Source organism: Oratosquilla oratoria, chromosome 13 (genome assembly GCF_046742065.1).
Source record: "Oratosquilla oratoria isolate Oo_2021 chromosome 13, ASM4674206v1, whole genome shotgun sequence".
NCBI lineage: Eukaryota > Metazoa > Arthropoda > Malacostraca > Stomatopoda > Squillidae > Oratosquilla > Oratosquilla oratoria.
In genome coordinates this window covers 60,185,335-60,206,788 of record NC_134789.1, presented here as the reverse complement: position 1 = coordinate 60,206,788, position 21,454 = coordinate 60,185,335, and the positions used below count along the sequence as shown (strand labels likewise).

Genomic DNA, 21,454 nt, shown 5'->3' with positions numbered 1-21,454 from the left:
TTGGGCCAGTAACCGAAGAGTCACATGGTCATGGAAACATTGAGAGATCTCATGTCTGAAGGACGTCGAGATTTTTTTTTTTTTTTTTTTAATATAGATGCTTCAACTCAGACGAGTCCAAATTAATATAATAAAAAGGACCAAAGAGGTGTTATACTTGGGGTAAAAGAGACAAGACTCTACAAGTGTAACCCCTGTCTTTTATATGTTACTATCTCTCTTGAGCAAATGTATAGGTATATGTATACAGTTGTACTAATACGTACTAAATTTTTATTTGGAAGGTTAATAGTTGTTGATCAAGAGTCCAGCACTAATAAAAAACATTATGCGGATTAATAAACTATCGGGCATTTAATTTCTCCCACGGTAATCCTGAGATCGTGGTGTTATCGGAAATTGGTTCCAGCAACACATCGAAAAACCGCGTTGGGATTACTTTTCGTGTTGTGGGAACTGCTCTCGCATTCGTCATGGCGGGGTTACCCAGCACAGGACTCTGTAAAGGTTGCCAGAGGTAGGATGTTGTTCTTTTTATTGCTGAATTCTATATAAAAAATATCTAAGATCATCACTGTGTTAATAAAAACTGATTATATTTAATCTCGTACTACGAGTCGTTCATATAGAATGTTCTAGTCTAGCGCACGACTAGAATGTGTCACTTTTTGACAAGATATACGATGCGCGCGTACAAAATTCTGTGCACGGCAACTGTTACGACCATAAATACCACTGTGCAGGTTTGTACCGTCATAGTCTCCCAAGCTTACGCAGTAGCAGGGCAGTGAAATATCGAAAAGGGATACAGCCTTTGGGTCAGAAGTAATCCGAGTGACATTATTTAGTGACAACATTACCCTTACTTGGAAATAACTTTAGCAAAAGAAGAAGACCTTGCGTACTACGGAACCAAAGACTACAACGACTGGCAAGGAGCGATCCAAGGTGAAACTTCAGTTTTATTTATTGAAAACCACACATAAGGTCATTATTGTGCCGGTAAATTTCTCCCTTCTAGGGCGTCCGATGTGTGGGGCGGTGGGCAGTTGTCCTCCCCCAGGAAAATTATACGATGTTTGTGCCAAAAGTTGTTTAAACCAGTCATGATTCATGTGAGAATGGTCGTGCTCAATATTCCGATTAAAATGATTGTTGATCTAGAATTTATATAGACAAGAGGTAGTGTTTATTTACAGGGTTCCCCCATCCTTTGCGAAAACTCCAACAACGGGTGTTCCCTCTAGTCAATGTTCATAGTATTCAGTTTCCACCCTGCTAGCTCTAGTACCGCGACTCAGGTTTTTTGTGGTTGACGAATTCACTCTGATTCACCTCGGTCATGACTTACCTGATGAAATCTGCTGCTGTCATTTTACCTTTGATATTCACAAAGAACGTATCGTGCGTGTGTATTTACCTAGTTGCATTTTACGGGAAGGGGAGCTATGCTCGTAGTGTCCCATCTTCATATCTCATTTTATCTAAAGTGTGTGTGTGTATATATATATATATATATATATGTATATATATGTATATATATATATATATGTATATATATATATATCTATATATATATATATATAAATAAACACACACACAAACCATTCAGCGTGTCTTGAAGAGTAGATCTTTCAGTCCATAATTCAGTGTTTATGTGCTTGGCCTTACCCCACTTGCATGGAACCCAGTTATGCCTCATATTATGCCAGCATTTTTTTTTTTTTTTTAGCTAGACTGAATGTGTATGTGTTTACCTCATTAGCAATATACAGGGAAGGAGTTGTGTCCATTATATCGCCCTTTAGTGTCTCCATCTGTCATGTGTAGCCTTGAAATAATTTAGGGATTTCGTTTGGGAAATTATTAGCATAGAAGTTACTTCTGAGGTTTATGCCTGTGGAAAGCTTTCTGACACCCTTTAGCAACCAAGGTGATGACACTCATCGATTATATTATCTTTAATATACCCAACACTATCTACATATTATAGCATCTTAATATAAATACATTTATGGTTCCGATCGGTTTATCTTCTCCGAGGTTACTGCATTTCTCGATGCGCGTGTGTGACCGAATGAGTGTACGCGCGTCTGTGTCAATGTACGAGCTCGCTGTAATGTGTGTGTGGGTGAGTCGAGAATGTTACCAAGACTAGAACTGTTCCTTCCCCCGTTACACGACCAACGGAGGAATTCTCCTTGCCCCATAAACAGACCGTACTAACGTTGCACGAGAGCTGACCTGTACTTAATACATTCATAAGACCCTTTGCCTCACACTAAAAGTGAATCTCCCCCAACTACATATACCCAAACAACACCGGTGTTCGGTCAAGCTGGAGAAAGTAGTGGTGAGGCGGGGTGGGGTGGGGGGTGGTTGACCGGATGCCCTGGAGATGGATCGAGTGGCCAGGGATTGTTTGGACATCAGAACTATTCCCTGAATGTGTGAAACGATATACTAGCCCCCTAGTAAATTGGTATTTTCATACCCACGTATCAAAACCAAATCCCTGGTCAACAGGGCATGTTTGTATCTGAAGATCGAATCGTTCGTCTGTAGTCTTGTGTATGTCTTTTATGAAATAATGATGGGTGTGGCGAATGAATATACATGAATTTGGAGAGATCACTACATAAATATTTTCATGCTCAAAGTGAACCACAATAACTGAATGAAATCCATGCTGATTGGTTAATGTTTGTATTTACCTAGGCTAATTTTAGTATACACGAAAGGAGCAACGATAGTCGAGTTCTGTATCGTTGTGTTCTCATACAATTGTAGGCGGGAACAGTCATCGGGCTGTATATCACAGATGTGATCGTAATATACGTATCTTCATACGTTTTCCACTTTTCTCCGATAGTGGAATCTACATTTCATCTTACCAATGTGATAGAACACATATCGCTTGGATGTATTGTACATTTTCGGGATTCCCTGAATCAAGTTGATAACGTAACCTTTTACGATTGTGTATAAGTTGGTAAACAAAGGAGAATATTCAGTCACCCTGTTCTGTCCACTCTTGTCCACACTTGTTCACTCGGGTGTAAGACAAAACTAGACAACCGCTCAAAATAAGACGTTTTATTTTTGCTCTCATAAAGGTAGATAACTGTGAACCCTGGAACGATTGTCATAAAACTAAGCACCTGGTTACCGACACTTCTATTTCCATTATTACCCCCACGCTTGCGCGCTCAAGTATATCACATAATGTCGGAAGTGGAATGGTGTCAGAACACCATTCATCCTCAACAGTTAAATGAAAGATTTACAACGTTTCAAGTTCTCATTCTAGAACAATTTTATAAGTCTTGGTGGGAGAGAAAAATAGTTTAATATCTAACGTGTTCGTCCCTCTGTAGCATAAAATCAATTGGCTTTTGATAGGTGGAATATATACACAATTGTAGTATACGTGGTTGGACTGGACTACATTTGCTCTGGGTTGTTCCATCTATAAATCTCAATTTGTCAAACTTTGCTGCTAGCCTGGATTATTTCTTCTTTTTTTCCCATAAAAAGATGCATATGTGTGAAAAACTACTGTCTTCTCATCTACCATTTTGCTAACCTCTTCATACTATACTTACAGCCTGTCATTTTTCCCTTTTTTCAATTCTTAGTATACCTATCCTCTTCTCTTCTTGCTCCTCCAATATGTGGAGCAGCTTTCCCAGTCTGCCCAGTCTTGTTAGACAGCCTTCTGGTTGCCACACTTTGTATTCTAACATTTGTGTGTTTATCCATATTTATATAATTTTCTTTTTTTTCAGATACTGGATCATGGCGAGATATCTTCTATTAGCTGTGCTTGTGGTTCTGGAAACCTGTTGGGCCATGCCACAAGTTGGGGACTTCAGCAATTCTTTCCATGCCTTCACACAGCCTTCCCCTCCTATAGTCCCCAGGGCTGTGCAGAGCCTCACCCTCGACCTAGCGTTTGAGTCATGGGCCGCAGGCAATACTGGGAACGTGATGATGTCACCCTTGAGTGTGGCCTCTGTGTTAACACTGCTTATGTTAGGGGCCAATAATTCCACTCACAATGAGTTGCAGGTTCTCCTTCACTACAGTGGAGCAGTAAATGAGGATGAACTTCATGAAGAGTATGCCGACATCCTTAGTGAACTAGCCCGCACAGACCGTGGTATTATAGTAAACTTGGCCAATCGTATCTATGTACAGACCGAATCCAGGTCAGATCATCATACACCAGAATAGCTGAGTCACATTACGATGCCAAGGTGCGTGCTCTCGACTTCAAGAGGCAACCTAATGAGGCAAGAAATACCATCAAACACTTGGGTCAATAAGAAAACAAAGGGTAAAATTCCTGATCTCCTCAAGCAGCCACTGTCTTCTGATACAAGTGTAGTTGCTGTCAATACATTATTCTTCAATGGTTCCTGGTTGTACCCCTTCCCAGTTAAGGACACTGCTATTGGAAACTTTAGGGTAGGGAACAACAACAATGATGTTGTAGAGGTCCCAATGATGAGAGCACCTATCAAGGCAGACTATGCAGTCATTTCACAGCTTGATGCAGAGATCATTGCCCTTCCTATACGGGCAACGAGTTTGCCATGTACATCCTTATGCCCAGAGGGGATGACAACCTCTTGACACGCTTGTATGGAATAGAACAAAGTCTTACACCTGAGAGCCTCCAACACATCTTAGCCTCAATGAAGCCCACACTTCTGAATGTTCACCTGCCACGCTTTAGCCTCCAGCACGAGATATATCTAAAGGACACTATTTCCAAACTACTGGATAACAAAGTTAGTATGTTTGGCACATCTGCAGACTTCTCCAATATGGTGGTGAGCAGAGATACGTATCTGACTGACGTTGTGCATAGGGTAGTTGTGGAAGTAACTGAGACAGGCACAGTGGCTGCTGCAGCAACAGCAGCCACCCTTACACGCCTGGGCCCTTCTGCTGAATTTATTGCCAACAAGCCCTTCCTAATTTTCATTAGGGATATCCCACAAGATCTGACCCTCTTCTGGGGTCGTGTTGTCAACCCTGAACCTGTAATCTAAGTCAGGCACTATTTGATAGACTGCTGTGAAGGTCTTTCCCCTCCATCCTCTTACCCTTTTGTGTGAAGACAAGACATATCCTGTCCCTGCTGGATCCCAAGGAGCACCCTTGCACCTGGAGGTGCCGCCGGCCGGTTAACCCTGGCCTTAGTCTAGATACAGCCAGGTTCCTCCTTTGTACATATTTATATTTATTCATTGAACATAAACACTGATGTAGTGAGTCTTTGGTTTTGCACACATGCACCTGTGGTGGTAACAGTCTTCTCTTGTTAACAAATGTATACCAAATCCCACAGTTATAAACAGTGGTGAAAGTTTTGACTACAGTGTGTACAAATTATGTGAGAAAAATATAATTTTTTTTATATATTAAGGAGTTTGATTTAAACCAAGTAGTCAACAGAAAATGACACATCCTTCCACTGTCATTTGTTATATTAATAAATTGGTCTGGTTTTATCCTGACTACTATCAAGCAATCTGATTCAGTTATATACTGATGTAGGGGTGTTGCTATACTGGTGGGCCATCAGTCTATCATAAGTCTCTTCAGTATGGTGATATCCTATGTCAATTTCATTCTGGCTAAAATTTAGCTGAGATGTTCATGTAACTGCCATCTAGCTTTAGCAAAAATATTTGCACAATGGCATTTCAGTGTTCGTGTTAACACTGAGGTCTCGCTACAAGACTGAAATGGATAACTAGATAATGAGGGAAGAAGGTTACCACATAAATGAAGTGGTAGATGATGAGGGAGGAATGTTGCCATATTAAAGAAGCCATACAGATGGCAACATCTAATGGAATCAATAACATTATGCTAGAGGTGTAATAAGAAATCCAAAGTCAGCTGAAATGAAGGACAGTACATGTTGAAAGTGGCCAGCATTATTTTTTGAGAGTTCCGTCTCCAATTATGATGAAATTATGTCTATGGTTTGAAGGAATGTCAAGCACAAAACATGCAGTCCATACCCTGTATAATAGGAAACAGGAGTGAGGGTTAAGATTGTTCTTGATTTCCAAAAGCAAAATTATACAAAGTTCAGTATTGTTTTTCAAGTAGTTATGAACCTGAAGCATCATTGCTAATGATTCACCAATTTCACAATATGCAGACTCCCAAGGAGTGAGGAGCTTATGCCAGAAGGCACACAGCCATGGCAAAAGCAGTATTTATCTACTCACCTGGTTGTAAGGAGCTCCATATGAATATCTGTTACTATCAATAAAACTTAACCTTATATTTATTTGTGGATTTTGACTGGGTCATTTCCCCTTTCACTGTTACAGGTTTTTTTTAAATCTGTACTGAACTTTTTTTTATGTCATTCCAGCATGAAAGACATTTTCCCCATCCCAAACCAAGATACCATCTTTGTCAATTTTGTCTATTTCCATTCACCATGGTTCTTCAATGCATACATGGATTAGGTGGTACAGGAAGTAAATGATGGTTATGGTCGGGATTGGAGATATTTAGTGTGAATTGAGGGAAGGGGAAGGTGAGCCAATAGTCGTTTGCACATGACACTGCCTGGGTCAGAGAGTTTACCTCTCGCACCACCCCATATATACATTGAACAGCCATGGCGACATGACACATCCCTGGTGAAGTCCCATCTTTACCTCAAACTACTCACTCTCTCCATTTCTAATTCAAACATAGGCTCCACTACTCTTGTAAAAATTCTTGACTGCTCTCAACAGCTTTCCACCTATCTCATATATCTGCAATACCTACCACAGTGCTTTCCTGTTTACCCTGTCATAAGAGGGAGTTGCTGATTAAATGAAGCGGTCTTGCTGTGGATGTGCTGTGTCTTCCTGTATTGCTTCTGACCCAGGGCAGTGGGCAAGATGCAGGAATGACCTGTCATCCAGGAGGGGCCAAGAAAAGAGGGAGGGAGGAGTGGAATCTGTGGGGATGTAATACGAGGGATTGGATTTATGCCTTTTGACTTTGCCTACTCCTATAAGGGAGAAAAAGCCTTTGGTATATGTATGTATGTATGTATATACATATATGGAATGGGTAGGAGTGGGTGTGTGCCTTTGACTTGTCTACCTCCCTAAGAATCCCTTGTTGTCTGTATATGAATAAATGTATTACTATATTTTGGCAGAAAGTCAAGCATAAGTACACATGGGAGAGGGTGGTGGATGGAAGAGTGGTAAATAGTGTTAATGGACTATATAGTAGTAACCAAGAGAATAGTATGAAGAGTTAAGGATGCACATATTTTAAGGGGAGAAAGTGGGGGAATATCAGATAATTTTTTGGTGGAAGGCAAGTTGGGAGTGGAGGGTAGATGGTGAAAGAGGAAAAGGACAGAAGGTAGGGAAGTGCTTAAAGTAAAGTGGTTAAATGAGAAAGAACAGGAGTATAATAAGAAGCTGAGAGAAGAGTGGGAGGGAGTGAAGGATAGAGTAGAACTATGAGTGGAGGAGGAATGGGGATGCTTCAAGGAGGGTGTCACAAGGTGGGCAAAGATAGTATGTTGAACAAGTAGGGCGGGAGGGAATAGAATGAAGGGTAGTGAATGGTGGGATGAGGAAGCAAAGAAGGGTGTAGAAGAGAAGAAGCAGGCTTTAATAGATTGGCTACCAATTAGGACGAGGGAATCGTATGAGAGGTACAAAGTAAAGAAAAGGGAGGCCAATCATAAGATAAAGAAGGCAAAGAGGAGAGCAGATATTAAATGGGGAAAGAGTATGACAAAAATTTTGAGACTAATCAAATGATGTTTTGGAAAGAAATTAAAAGAGGAGGCGAATCAAGTAGAGAGGAAAAGGTAAAAGGTGCAGATGGAGAGATGATAATGGAAGAGAAAGCAGTGGAGAGGAAGGTGGGCAGAGTATTTTAGTGAGTTGCTAAATGTGAAGGAGGATAGGGAGGGAAAGGTAGTTGCAGTGGGAAGTGCTAAGAAAATGACCATGATGAGTGAGGAAAATGGAGGAGAAATAAGGAAAGATGAAGCGAAGGCAGTTGTTAAGATGATGAGAGTGGGTAAGGCACTTGGGTTGGATGGATGTCATGCAGAATGTCTTAAAAAAGGAGGTACAATAATGGTGGACTGGCTAGATAGGTTATTTAATGTTTGTTTAAGAAAGGGTAGAGTACTGGAGGAGTGCTTGAATAGTTCCACTTTACAAGGGAAAAGGGGACAAGTGTGAGTATAGTAATTTCAGAGGGATCAGCTTGTTGAGTGTACTTGGGATGGCTTATGGGATAGTCTTGATTGAGAGGATTAGGAGAGGAAGAGAGGGAGTAATTGGTGAGGAACAGTGTGGGTTTAGGACAGGTAGGGGTTGTGTGGATCAGATTTTTGTGGTAAGACAGAAATGTGAGAAAGCTATAGGAAAAGTTAAGGATGTATTTTGGGCTTTTATGGATCTGGAAAAGGCTTATGACAGGGTAGACAGGAAGACACTGTGGGAGTTATTGTAGATATATGGAACTGGAGGAAAACTGTTAAATGCAGTCAAGAGTTTTTACGAGAGTGATAGAGCTTATGCTATGATTAGAAATGGCGAGAGTGAGTGGTTTGAGGTAAAAGTGGTACTTCGTCAGGGAAGTGTTACGTCGCCCTGGCTGTTCAGTTTATACATGGATAGGGTGGTAGGAGAGGTAAATGCAAGGGTAGTTGGTCAGGGATTGGAGATAGTTAAAGAAAATGGAGAAAAGTGGGGAAATATGCCAGTTGTTGTTTGCTGATGACTGCGCTTGTGGCTGGATCAGAGGAGGGATTGAGGAAGTTAGTAACAGAAGTTTGAGGTGTGTGAAAGAAGGAAGCTGAAGATAAATGTGGGCAAAAGTAAGGTGATGAGATGTACAAGGGAGAGAGAGTGGCAGCAGGCTGGAAGTGAGTATTAAGGGAGACTGGAGGAAGTGGATAGTTTTAGATACTTGGGTGCAAATGTGGTCAGGAAGAGGGAGGAGTTAGGTGGAGGTAGAATGTAGATTGAGAGAAGCGAGTAAGTCTTGGTGGATTAAAAAGTGTAATGGAAAATAGACATTTGGGAATGGATGCTATGAGGAGGTTATATGAAGGAGTAATTGTGCTGACAGCACTGTACGGGGCAGAAACATGGAACATAAGAGAAGAAGAGAGGAGTTTGAATGTGCTTGAGATGAGGTGTCTGCAAAGTATGATAGGGGTTACTAGACTAGATAAAGTGAGAAATGAGGTGAGGAGGAGAACAGGGGTGGAAAGGGAGTTGTAGAGATAGGGTTGATGAAAGAGTATTGGGATGGTTTGGAACACATGGAAAGAATGAGTGAAGAAAGATTAGTAAAAGGTGTGGAAGGCAAAGGTGGAAGGAGTGAATATGAGGGGGCATCCTAGGAATGAGATGGATGGATGGGGTAAAAGGGAACATTACGAAAGAGGAATGTCTGTTGAGGAAGGATGGGAAGAGGACAGAAGATAGGAGTGAATGGAGAATGGTTTGTGTATGGATGATGCTTTGATGCACGAGGGGGTGGGGGATGGGGAGTTGAAGGTGTATGTATGAGAAAATAAATTGACACAGCTGCAAGAGGCCAGTAGATAGAGTAGATCGAGGGGTAGAAGGACAGGAAGGATACATTTATAGTCTTTTTATTAGGATGTTATGATACAATGGCCAACAGGAAGGGCTTGTCATCCACGAGCTTGCTTGCGCCTTTGTATATATAAAAAAAATGCTGAGTTGCAGGTTGAAGGAGAGTGTCGCCTGGTGTTTTGCAATATTGTTCAACAGAGGTGACTGTTTGTAATATTGCTTATGTAGCAAAAATTGTAAGCGTACAAGCCATTTCTGTTGCGACATAAATGCTTACATGGTGTATCGTTTGAAACAGTATAACAGCCTCTCTGATTGGAGAAAAAGGTTGTAGAAAAAATTATTGGCGCAGGGAGGAAAAGTCACGCCCTTAAGGTGTGGCACTTCATTGAGAAGTTAAAAGACTATTGGATGAATGAAAGAGTGACGTCAGAACGAAGGTGGCTTGATGTAATGTAGAGGGATCCCAACGGGACTCTCGGGGTGTATATCACAAGACCAAGAAGCATATCTAAAATACACCCTCCTTTTATTCACCCCTTAAGCTTAAAGAAGAAAAGGCAACAGGGGCCTTAAGAATTGCACAAGAACCCACTCTAGAGAATTACTGAATCGGGTAGTGACAGCGGTGACGGGGGTGACACAGCCCAAAGGGGTTTCTTCCAGTCTTCTTTTCAGCATGAGGGGACAGAGAGAGGGGGGGGGGAGGGTGGTCACCAAATTAATGAAGCGGCCTTGCTGTGGATGTGCTTTGTCTTGTGACACTGCTTCTGACCCAGGGCAGTGGACAGAGATGACCCATCATCCAGGAGGTGCCAAGATGTGAGGGAGGGATGAGGGTGGAGGGGAATGGAATATGAAGAGGATGGAATAGGTGGGAGTGGTTTCTAATGCCTTTTTCTTTTTGGCTACCTTCTGTGTAAGGGGGAAAAAAGCCTTTGGTATATGTATGTATGTAAATTTCTCTTGTAGACATGTCTTTTAAAGACCAGAGGTAAGTCAGTTTTGATTATCTTATTAGTCCTTTTTCCCATTCATCTTAATGTTTTTTATATTCCAGGGGTAAATTAAACACAAGTGTACTGAGGTACATGGTATATTTACACTAATTCTATAAATACAATGGCAAGCTTTTGGTTGTTACATATAACCAGCACCATGACTTAATTCCACAACAGAAATCCCACAATAATAGACTTAGTTAACAATACAAAAATACTCAAATACTGTAACAACCAGAAAAAACTCACAACACATACCAATCATTAACATATAAACAAACACATTAGGAACCCTACTCCTAACAAAGAATCCACAGCATCTGAACAAAAACCTCTGGACAATATAGTCCATAACAAAGAGTTCATCACTATTTATCTATATACCAAGAGTATTTTCCCTTTTATAAGAGAGGTAGCTAAGTTAGAGGCACGTAACTATTCACATCCATTTCACTCCCCTCTACCACCCTTTCCACTCCTCCCATCTCAGCTCCTCATGGATGACAGGTCATCCCTGCATCTACCAACTGCCCTGGGTCAAACGCAATGCAGTAAAAAACAGCACATCCACATCAAGGCCACTTCACTTAATCAGCAACCCCCCTCTCCATTTCCTTATGCAGAAAAAGTGAAGACAGGGAGAAATCCCTTCGGGCTGCATCAAAATATCATTCACACATAAGTGACCTCTACCCACCCCTCCCCCTTCCTTGTATAACAATGTCATCCATACAAAGTCATTCTCCACTCATCCCTATCTCCTGCCTTCTCCCTTCCTTGCTCAACAGACATTCCCCTCTTACTCAAAGCCCACTTTACCCCATCCATCCATCTCATCCTTGGCATTCCCTCAAGTCACTGGCTCCACCTCTGCTTTCCACACCTCTTTTATTAATTTTTCATCACTCATTCTTTCCATGTGTCTAAAACATCCCAATAATCCCAATAGGGGTCCAACACACCTGGACAAAACTCCCCGGACAATATGGCACATAACAACTGACGAACTGATGCTAACCTTTCCCAGTTCGCTGTCACCCCCCCCCCCCACCCTGTCCTTTGATCTGACTCTAAACTCTCCCAGTTCCATCTCAGTTTGAACCATGAAAAGCCTGCCAACTTATAACCTTTTAGCATATTTGACATGGACCTTTTCCTGTCAATTTATTCACTTGAAAATGTGAAAATGGTTTTATGTAACAACAGAAAGCTTGCCATTGTATACATACATATGTACCAATATATAAGTATACAATGGTGAGCTTTCCGTTGTTATGTACAACCATTTTTACCAGCCAGTCCACCATCACTGTACCTCCCTTTTTTAGACACTTTGCATGACATCCATCTAACCTAGGTGTCTTACCTGCTCTCATCGTTTTGATAACGGCTTTCACCATTTTCACATTCACACCAGCCAGTCCACCATCACTGTACCTCCCTTTTTTAGACACTCTGCATGAAATCCATCTAACCTAGGTGCCTTACCTGCTCTCATATTCTAATAACTGATTTCACCTCACCTTTCCTTATTTTTCCTCCATTTTCCTCATTCATCACTGTCATTTTCTTAGTGCTTCCTACTACAGCTATCATTCCCTCCCTATCCTCCTTCACATTTAGCAACTCACTAAAATACTCTGCCCATCCTCTTCTTACTGCCATCTCTTCCATTATCATCTCTCCATCTGCACCTTTTACCTTTTCTTCTCTGCTTGATTCGCCTCCTCTTCCTCTCTTAATTCCTTTCCAAAACATCTTTTTATTACTTTAAAATTTTTGTCATATCCTTACATTTTATATCTGCTCTCCTCTTAGCCTCCTTTATCTTATGCTTTACTTCTCTTTTCTTTGTACTTCTCATTTGATTGTCTTGTCCTATTTTGTAACCAATCTGTGAATGCTCCTTTCTTCTCTTTTACAACCTTCTTTGCTTTATCATCCCACCACTCATTACCCTTCCTTTTATTTCCTCCCATCTTCCTTGTTCCAGACGCTACTTTTACACACCTTGTCACTCCCTCCTTGAAACATCCCCATTCCTCCTCCACTCCTAGTTTTACTCTACTCCTTATCTTTTTCTTTCTCATTTAAGCAGTTTACTCTAAGCACCTCCCTACTTTCTGTCCCTTTCCTCTTTCTTCATCTATCCTTCACTCTCAACCTACCTTTCACCAAAAAATGATCTGATATTATACCATTCTCCCCTAATAACATGTACACCAAAAACTCATCCTACTCTTCTCCTGGTTACCACTATATGGTTCATCAAAGCCCTCTCTACCACCCTTCCATCCACCACCCTCTCACATGTGTACTTATGCTTGACTTTCTTCCTAAGCACTGCATTAGATATCATCAACTCTCTAGATACATCTTTACCATCATCTACAATTTTTTCCTGGAACTCCACACTTCCCAACCACTCTGTCTATTGGTTTCTCTCCTACCCTAGCATTGAAATTTCCCAATACCATCACATTGACATTTCTCCCTAAACACTCATTCAAATTTATCCAAAAAAAACTCTCTTTCCGCTACACTCTTCTCACTACCAGACCCATATGCACTTGCAAAGACCCATATCTTCCTTCCCAGTTTCACTTCATCCACATTAACCTTGAAGAAACCTCCTTCCACTCTACCACATGCTTACCTATCTCTTCACTTACTAATATAGCCACCCCTTCTCTCCCTTGTCCTCTCTTCACTCCTGACACCCTCCCCACTACACTCCCAAACTCAAACTCACCCCTCCTTTTCAGCTTTGTTCCACTCAATGCCAATGCATCCATCTTCTCATAAACATACTGCCTACCTCTTCCCTTTCACTGTTGTCTGTACCACACCCATGCACAAGGAAAGACCCAAACCTTAGGGTTCTGGTTGGAAAACTCCTCCCAGACCTTCTAATGCCTTTGCTTTTTAAAGGAATGTCTCCTTCGGGCCTACAGAGAGTAGGATGCCTAGTCCTGTCTCTTGTCCTTTTTTTGTTGCCTTTTACAACTCAAGTAGGAACACTCGTTGGGAGTATTCTTTCTCTCCTACCACAGGGTTTACCAAAAAAGTATATGAATATCCAGAGAAGTGGTGCAAGAGAGTATTAAGAGTAGGGGAACAGTATAACAAAGGAATAGTCACAATATAATACATATATATACCAAACCTTTTTCCTCCTTACAAGGGAGGTAGCCAAAAAGAAAAATGCATAAAACCATTCCCACCCATTCCATCCCTAAAACACTCCACTCCCCTCCACCCTCCCTCTTATCTTAGCACCTCCTGGATGACGGGTCATCCCTGCACCCTGTCCACTGCCCTGGTTCAGAGGCAGTGTTGCAAGGCACAGCACGTCCACAGCAAGTCCACTTCATTAAATCGGCAATCCCCCACCCCCGCTCCGTCCACCCCATGCAGAAAAGGAGAAGACGGGAAGAAATCCCTTCGGGCTGCGTCAAATTTTGCTCACACATACTACTTCACCCCCCATCCCCCCACCCATTCCACCTCATGCATCACAACATCATCCATATACAACCATTCTCCATTCACCCCTGTCTTCTGACCTCTCCCGTCCTTCCTCAACAGACATTCCCCTCTTCCCAAAAGCCCCCTTCACCCCATCCATCCATCTCATCCTAGGATGTCCCCTCATGTTCACTCCCTCCACATCTGCCTTCCATATCTCTTTTACTAGTCTTTCTTCATTCATTTTCTCCATGTGCCCAACCCATCCCGATAATCTTTCATCAGTCCTATCTCCTAACTCCCTTTCCACCCCTGCTCTCCTCCTCATTTCTCACTCTATCCAGCCTAGTAACCCCTATCATACTTCTCAGACATCTCATCTCAAAGCTAACACATCCATCTTTCTTCTCACAAACATACTACCTATCTCTTCCCTTTTACTCACATCTGTACCACATCCACGCACATTAAAAGACCCAAACCTTAGGGTACTGGTTGGAAAACTCCTAAACCCTCTTATACCTTTACTTTTTTTAGGAATGTCTCCCGTAGGGCTACAGGGAGAAGGATCCCTGGTCCCAATCCCTGTCCTTTTTTTCTAATAAAGTAGCATAATTTCTCTATGAATAGAGATTTCCTCTATCACAGACATAATGATGTGTATCTCTGGTCCATAGGGGTGCCCCATGTAGGACCTAAGGTATCAGCTGCATGCTACTGAGCAACTTTTAACTCCACAATAAAATGCAGCCAATACCCCAGGCAGGGACCATAGGGGACTAGACAGAAACCATACTACTGATGCATATTCCAGTCTTGGATGTATCAGGGTTTTGATGAGTTTTTTCATCATCTCTTCATCCATATAATGGAATGCCACTTTAATCTTCTGCAGTAGTCCATATGTCTCTCCCACAATCCTGCTGATATGTCTGTCAGGTGACAGGTTGTCTTTTATCAACACTCCCAAGTCTTTCTCCTCTTTTGCTTTTGTAATGGGTTCACTTCCTAAGAAATAATTTAAGGACAGTGTTTTGCTGCTACTGCCCATTTCCAGTATTTTGCATTTTTGGTACTGAACTTTATTTCCCATTCTTGGCTCCATGCAAAACTAGTATCTAGATCTTTTTTGCAATAGTCTACTGTCCTCCTCATTTTTCACTCTTCTCATGATTTTTGCATCATCTGCAAACATGTTGGCATAGCTTGTTGTTCCTTCCATCATGTCATTAACATAGACAAGAAATATTATTGGTGCAAGCACTGAACCTTGTAGAACTCCACTCATTACTGCTCTCCAGCTTGACATCTTGTCCTTTACTACTGTCCTCATGTATCTTTCCTTTAGTCTTTAATCCATTCTAGTAGTTTATGAGGGTGGGGTTGCGCTGGGGCTGTTATGCCACCACGGCATATGTACATGGACATAGGTATGGGAAGTAAATGTAAGGGTGATGGGTAGAGATGGTTAGAGAGAGTGCAGGGAAGTGGGAGGTAAGCCAGTTGCTATTTACCAATGACAGTGCACTAGTGGCCACAACCCTATGCGTACAACTACTTTCCTCTCTTTTTCTTCTTTGTTTATACTCCATCTTTTCCTTTGCTTGGGACTGCACTTACTTATCCTCCTTAAACTTGTTCAGTCCAGTGGTAATGCTCCATAGCTCCTTTCATGTGGACCACAATTATGTAAATACACTGAAGTCCCAAAAATGTTATCTTCCATGGTCCTGCACTCTCTCATTCTAGAGTTTCATAAACACTCTTCAATGAGTGATCTACAGGCTGAATCAGTGACCAAAGCCATTTCCTAAGGACTGTAGATCTCTTAGAGACAATTGGGGCAATGGGCTGATCACAAAAAAATAAATAAATAAATGAAATAGAATAAATAAAAAGTACAACAAGCAGACGTGAATTAGTCACAGGACAGAGTATAGTTGATACATTCAAGAGTGGAAGTAAAACCATGCTGAAAAAATAATTAAAACACAACACAAAGTCCCATTGGTATAAGTAAGTAAATACTAAAATGATGTCCTGATGTAGAAAAAAAAAAGTAATCTTGATTTTCAGTTGAACTTAAGAATTCAGAGAGTTGTAGTTCCCAGTTTGAATATTCACTGCTTCATCCCGTCTTTGTGCATTGAAGTGTTTAAACTGATTTCCAAATTTCCTTGCCCTTATTCTGCTTCTCTGTTCCTTCCCCTTGGTTTCTCTTGATGGTGGCCATGATATAGTAGAGGGGTGGGAGGTAGAAACTTGAGGTCGTGCATGCTGTGGGAAGAAGTGCATAAGTTGAGGAAGAGACAAAAGAGTGGGATTTTTGACACCATTTAATCAATTTGCTAGCCTGGTTCTCTATTGCTGGTGACCCATTGTCTCAAGGAAACTGGCCACAGCTACCACTTCAGTCTAAAAGAGACTTGGTGAAGAGATTCATGTTCCTTCTGGAAAGAGCGAGTGTACAACAGCATTGTATAAGGTGCTTCAACTCCTCCATGTGGTGGTTGCATCTGGGGCAATTACTGAAAGGATGATTCTGTGTTGTTACTCTTTTAATGCTGGGTGGCAACCTTAATGCAACTGTGCCATTGCAGTTCTCAGTTGTCTTGGAAATTAATTTCCCTATTAGGTTGACTTATGAGGGCATTAGAAGTGCTTGTTTTGTGATCCGAGTGTTTTTGTACAAGTGATATGTTTTGCTGCATACCTCTGAACACAGCAGTGAGGCAGGAAACATATACTCCTTTGTAAAGACAGATTAGAAAGAGAGTGGAAGGGCTAAAAATTTAGCCCTTATTTTGAAACAATCAACAACAAGGACCTGTTAGTGGTGGTCTTGCAGGAATAATAGCAGAGAGTTTCATCTCCTTGGTACCCATATTCCATATCTAAAACTCATCCATACCCTCACCACCTGAAGGTGCAGATCCAAAGGGACACCTGGTCTTCAGACTAGTCCAAAGATTGTTTGCAAAATATGTTTATCAACTCAGGACACATTTACTGTATACTAACCACACTAATGGAATGATGAACGAATTCTTGCTGCCAGAATATCTGAGATAGCTGTACATCCCTTTGTGATGTCCATTGTCAGTCATAATTATACCAGTCAATTGCAGCAGCCAAGTTGAATAACTATCATATGTTTGCATAATCAAAACCCAGCTAAATAGTCTGTGACTCAGCTTCACTGGTTCCGTATTATACAAAGTTTAACTGTAGAGTGAACTCAATGAAGTCTACATGAACTGTGAACTAAACAGATCCTGAACTGGTACTGAGCTGTCCTAATAACTGGATGGACTCCACTGATGAGTTAACTTACCAATATGGTGATAATCTTTACAATTATGATGAATGTATGTATAATGGTCAAAAACTTAACAATCTATATCTAATAAAGAAATTCTCAAGCTATGCTGTTTTGCATTTTCAACTAAACTTGCTACAATTCTTATGCAATTTAACATTGTTCTCTATCAGTTTTGGTTGTATTTTCTCTTTCATTATGAAGGGCTAACATTTAGTGACTGTTCCCCTCCTACTGTTATAACCCAATGGTACAAAAAGTCCCAAACTAAAAAATCAAAGGCAACAAATGAAACTCAGAGGAAACAATTATTATAGTCAACTACAAATCAAAAGAATAAGTAAACTGTCAAGCAAATTTAACCATATATTTGTGCACTAAGGAACACCTAGATTCTTGCCTTAGGTTTCTTGTTGAAATGATGTGTGAGGTGAGAGATGACATCACACCTAATATCACTGAAGGGCTCCAGAGGGTCTGATTTCAAAGAGGACAAGAGCTTGTCAATCTCTTCCTCTACCTGTAATGATAAACCTAGATTACCTAACAGCATATATTGAGGCTTAACTGAGTTTCAGTAAAAATATCTATTACTGAATTTGTAATTCTAATCCCTTCAATTTATGAACTACATATCCATTTGTTATCCTGGATACCCCTAAAACTGGAAACCCACAAGTCCAAAATCCAGCCAAAGCCACCAGGTTAACCTACATGTTACACACTGATAAGATTTTGTGGAATTGTCTCATGTCATAGTATTTTTTCTAGTTCTACCAATGGATGAGGGGTGAGTTTATGCCTGGACTTAGCCACCCCCTCATGAAGAGAAAAGGTCCTTTTGGTATATGTATGTACATATAATCTATACCTATAAACTAAAAGCTCACTGGACAACAAAAGTAACATCCACCTAAAACACCTCGGACCACATGGAATACAGGGTGTTCGGGATAAATTGGATAATTTTTTTGAGAGGGTGGGAGATGGGGATTAAGGAGTGGTTATGTGTGAATGATATTTTGAAGCAGCCCAAAGGAATTTCTCCCCTTCTATTTTTCTGCATGAGGGGATGGAGAAGGGGTTCATTGATTAAATGAAGCAGCATTGCTATTTACATGTTGTGTCTTGCTACATTATTTCTGACCCAGAACATGAGGAGCTAAGATAAGAGGGAGGAAAGGGCGGTGGATGGGAGTGAAATGGGTGGGAGTGGGTATATGCCTTTTGACTTTGGCTATCTCACTGTTAATGGGGGAAAAAGCCCTTGGTATACAGATAGCTATATTCCAAACTACCCAACCACTCCATCTATTGGTTCATCCCCTAGTGCTTAGAAAGTTTTGCAAGGCATGCCAATATAGCAGTATTAGGAGATGAAGTAGGATGGAATGAGAAATATGGCAGCGAGGCAAAGAATGTAGGTAGAAAGAGAGCTATTGCATATGGTAAATCAAAGAGCAAGAAGTAAATAATGTAAGAATTACTGACCTGGCTGCTCAGGTTCTCTGGTAGAAGGGCTGGAATGGGTAGAAAGAGCTGAGTAGGGACATGTGCCCGAAGAAGAAAGGATCCATCTACACCTGAAAATACCAATTCATAACATAACTCTTGATGATGAGGAGAAGGGCTTCATTCAAAATAAGGAGAAATATGGAACCCCAGAGAAATGCAGCCACCACAAAGAAGACACAGAGAACATTATATTACATTGTCCCATGCTCACTGACTCTATACAGCTCAAGAAAACCTCTTCATTGAGAGACTTGTGTCCTGAAACTGTGGCCATGACTAGTTTCCTGTGGGCCATGGGTCTCCTACAAGAGACAATGGACTGATTGATTAATAATCATACAGAGCCTGCCAGTGGTGATACTGCAGAGGAAAAACACTTTTCCCTGCCTCCATTTGGTGTTGCTTCAAGAGGCCTGCACATTTTCTCCAGAAGAGCTCCATAAACTTATTCATTATCTCCCATCCCAGTTTCACCTTTGCCTACATTTATCTAGAAGACACTTCCCTCCACTCCACCACATGCTTTCCTATCTTGTCAATTATCAGCTGAGCCACTCCTTCCTTCCCTGGACCACTCATCACTCCCGACACTTTCTCCACTAACACTCCTACACTCAATCTTGCTCACTTAATACTAACACATCAATCTTTCTCACAGTCAAACTGCCAATCTCTTCTCTTTTGCTCTCATCTGTACCACAACCTTGTACATTTAATGAACCAATTTCTAGGTTTTTGACTGGGACCATCCTTTCAGACTCTCTTATGCCTGCACTTTTTGTAGGATGATCATGCAAAGAGCAGAATCTCTAGTCCCATCATTATGCCCCATTTTTACAACAGGCATGGGAAACATGGCAGAATTCTTTCCCTCGCCCCACCACAGGGAGATCCAGAAGAGTTCAGTCATAGAGGTAGTACAGTACATAGCAGAGAGGAGCTGTAGTACAAAGGAAGCATCATTCCTCTATGAGTGGAGATCTCATCTCTAACACAGACAAATGATGTACAGCTCCAGTCCACAGGGGCACCCAAAAACAATGCCTAAAACATTGGCTGTATGTTACCATGCCAAAAATGGAGATTAAATTTGAATACAAGGAAATGCAAAGTATTGGAAATGGGAAATAGCTAAAAAAGACCATGATTGAATTGTTCACTGGGAAGTAAGCAAATTACACAGGCAAGAGGAGAAAGCAACTTTGCCAACTGCGTAGTTAATGAATGGAATGAGCTTCCTGCAGAGGCAGTGTAGTATAGTTCAGTTTGAGGCTTTGGAATTCATTTACATAAACATGCATAGTTGCAGTGGGAGGCACTGGGAAAATGACTGTGGTGAGGAAAATGCAGGAGAAATAAGAAAAGATGAAGTGAAGGCAGTTGTTAAGATGATGAGAGCAGGTAAGGCACCTGGGTTAGATGGATGTCATGTAGAATGTCTGCAAAAAGGAGGTACAGTGATGGTGGACTGGCTGGTGAGATTATTTAATGTTTGTTGAAGAGAGGGCAGAGTGCTGGAGGACTGGAAGAGTGCCTGTGTGGTTCCACTTTGCAGGGTAAGTGGGAGATAAGCCAACTGTTGCTTGCTGACAACACTGCGTTTGTGGCAGGATCAGAGGAGGGGTTGAGGAAGTTGATGACAGAGTTTGGGAAGGTGTGCAAAAGAAGGAAGTTGAAGATAAATGTGGGTAAAAGTAAGGTGATGAGATGTACAAGGGGAGAAAGTGGCAGCAGACTAGAAGTGAGTATTAAGGGAGAGAGACTAGGTAAATACACAGAAGGCAATGAGCATCTTATATCTTGTCCTATGTTCACTCTTTCCAAACAGGAACAAAAAATATATTCCCTAAGTGACTTTGGTCTGAATCAGTGTCCATGGCTGGTTTTCTAGAAATTAAGGGTCTCTTATGAGAGAAAAATGATATGTTTTCATAGTGAGGGTTGAAAATACCGAAAGAATGATTTTAGGTGGCTGATCAATCCTCTGATCTCTCTTGCAGCAAGTTATTGGACTGACATGGTCGATTCCAAAGAGACAAAACCAGTTGGTAACTGAATTTGGCAGGATGTGTGAGAAAATAAAGATATATGTGAGTGTGGATAAAAGTAGCCTTACTATGATATAAACCATCTGACATGAGCCAAAAATAAACATGACAGATCACCTTTACACAAGTTTCTTTTGGGACTTCAATTGTGCAGGCATCAACAAAATCTAATTCTTTCTACTTCCCTGGGACTTTCACAGGAACTAATGAGTAAAAAACATGTATGAAGTGATAGAAGAAGAACAAGTTATACAGCATATCTGTGCAACCCAAAATAATTAATAAAAACTAACATCTTGTTAACTGATGTGCAATACCTGGAACCAAAATAATTGTAGCAAAAAGGTTGTCCAGCTGGGAACTAGATGAGTTCTTTCCTCGTCCAAGAGATGCACCTCTTAAGGCACTTTTTGAAAGAACAAGGTAACCAACCAATACTTCCCTACACGCCTGCAGCTTTTTAGAAAGTCCAATGAATATCTGCAAGAA

At 41.1% G+C, this 21,454-nt stretch overlaps 1 protein-coding gene and 1 pseudogene across 1 annotated transcript in view; one reads left to right on the top strand and one right to left on the bottom strand.

Annotated features, from left to right (window-relative positions):
- The first annotated feature begins 741 nt into the window (after positions 1–741).
- LOC143032448 (leukocyte elastase inhibitor-like) lies at positions 742–5,432 on the top strand (annotated as a pseudogene).
- Positions 5,433–14,412: 8,980 nt separating this feature from the next.
- LOC143032253 (uncharacterized) overlaps positions 14,413–21,454 on the bottom strand; it is a 41,862-nt gene continuing 34,820 nt past the window's right edge. Inside the window, exons 10-13 of the mRNA XM_076196725.1 lie at positions 21,283–21,445; positions 18,894–18,985; positions 17,803–17,922; positions 14,413–16,360 (exon numbers count right to left, since the gene is read on the bottom strand). Of these exons, the coding sequence (XP_076052840.1) occupies positions 16,166–16,360; positions 17,803–17,922; positions 18,894–18,985; positions 21,283–21,445 (570 nt within the window). The 3' untranslated portion in view covers positions 14,413–16,165. The remainder of the gene's footprint in view (positions 16,361–17,802; positions 17,923–18,893; positions 18,986–21,282; positions 21,446–21,454) is intronic.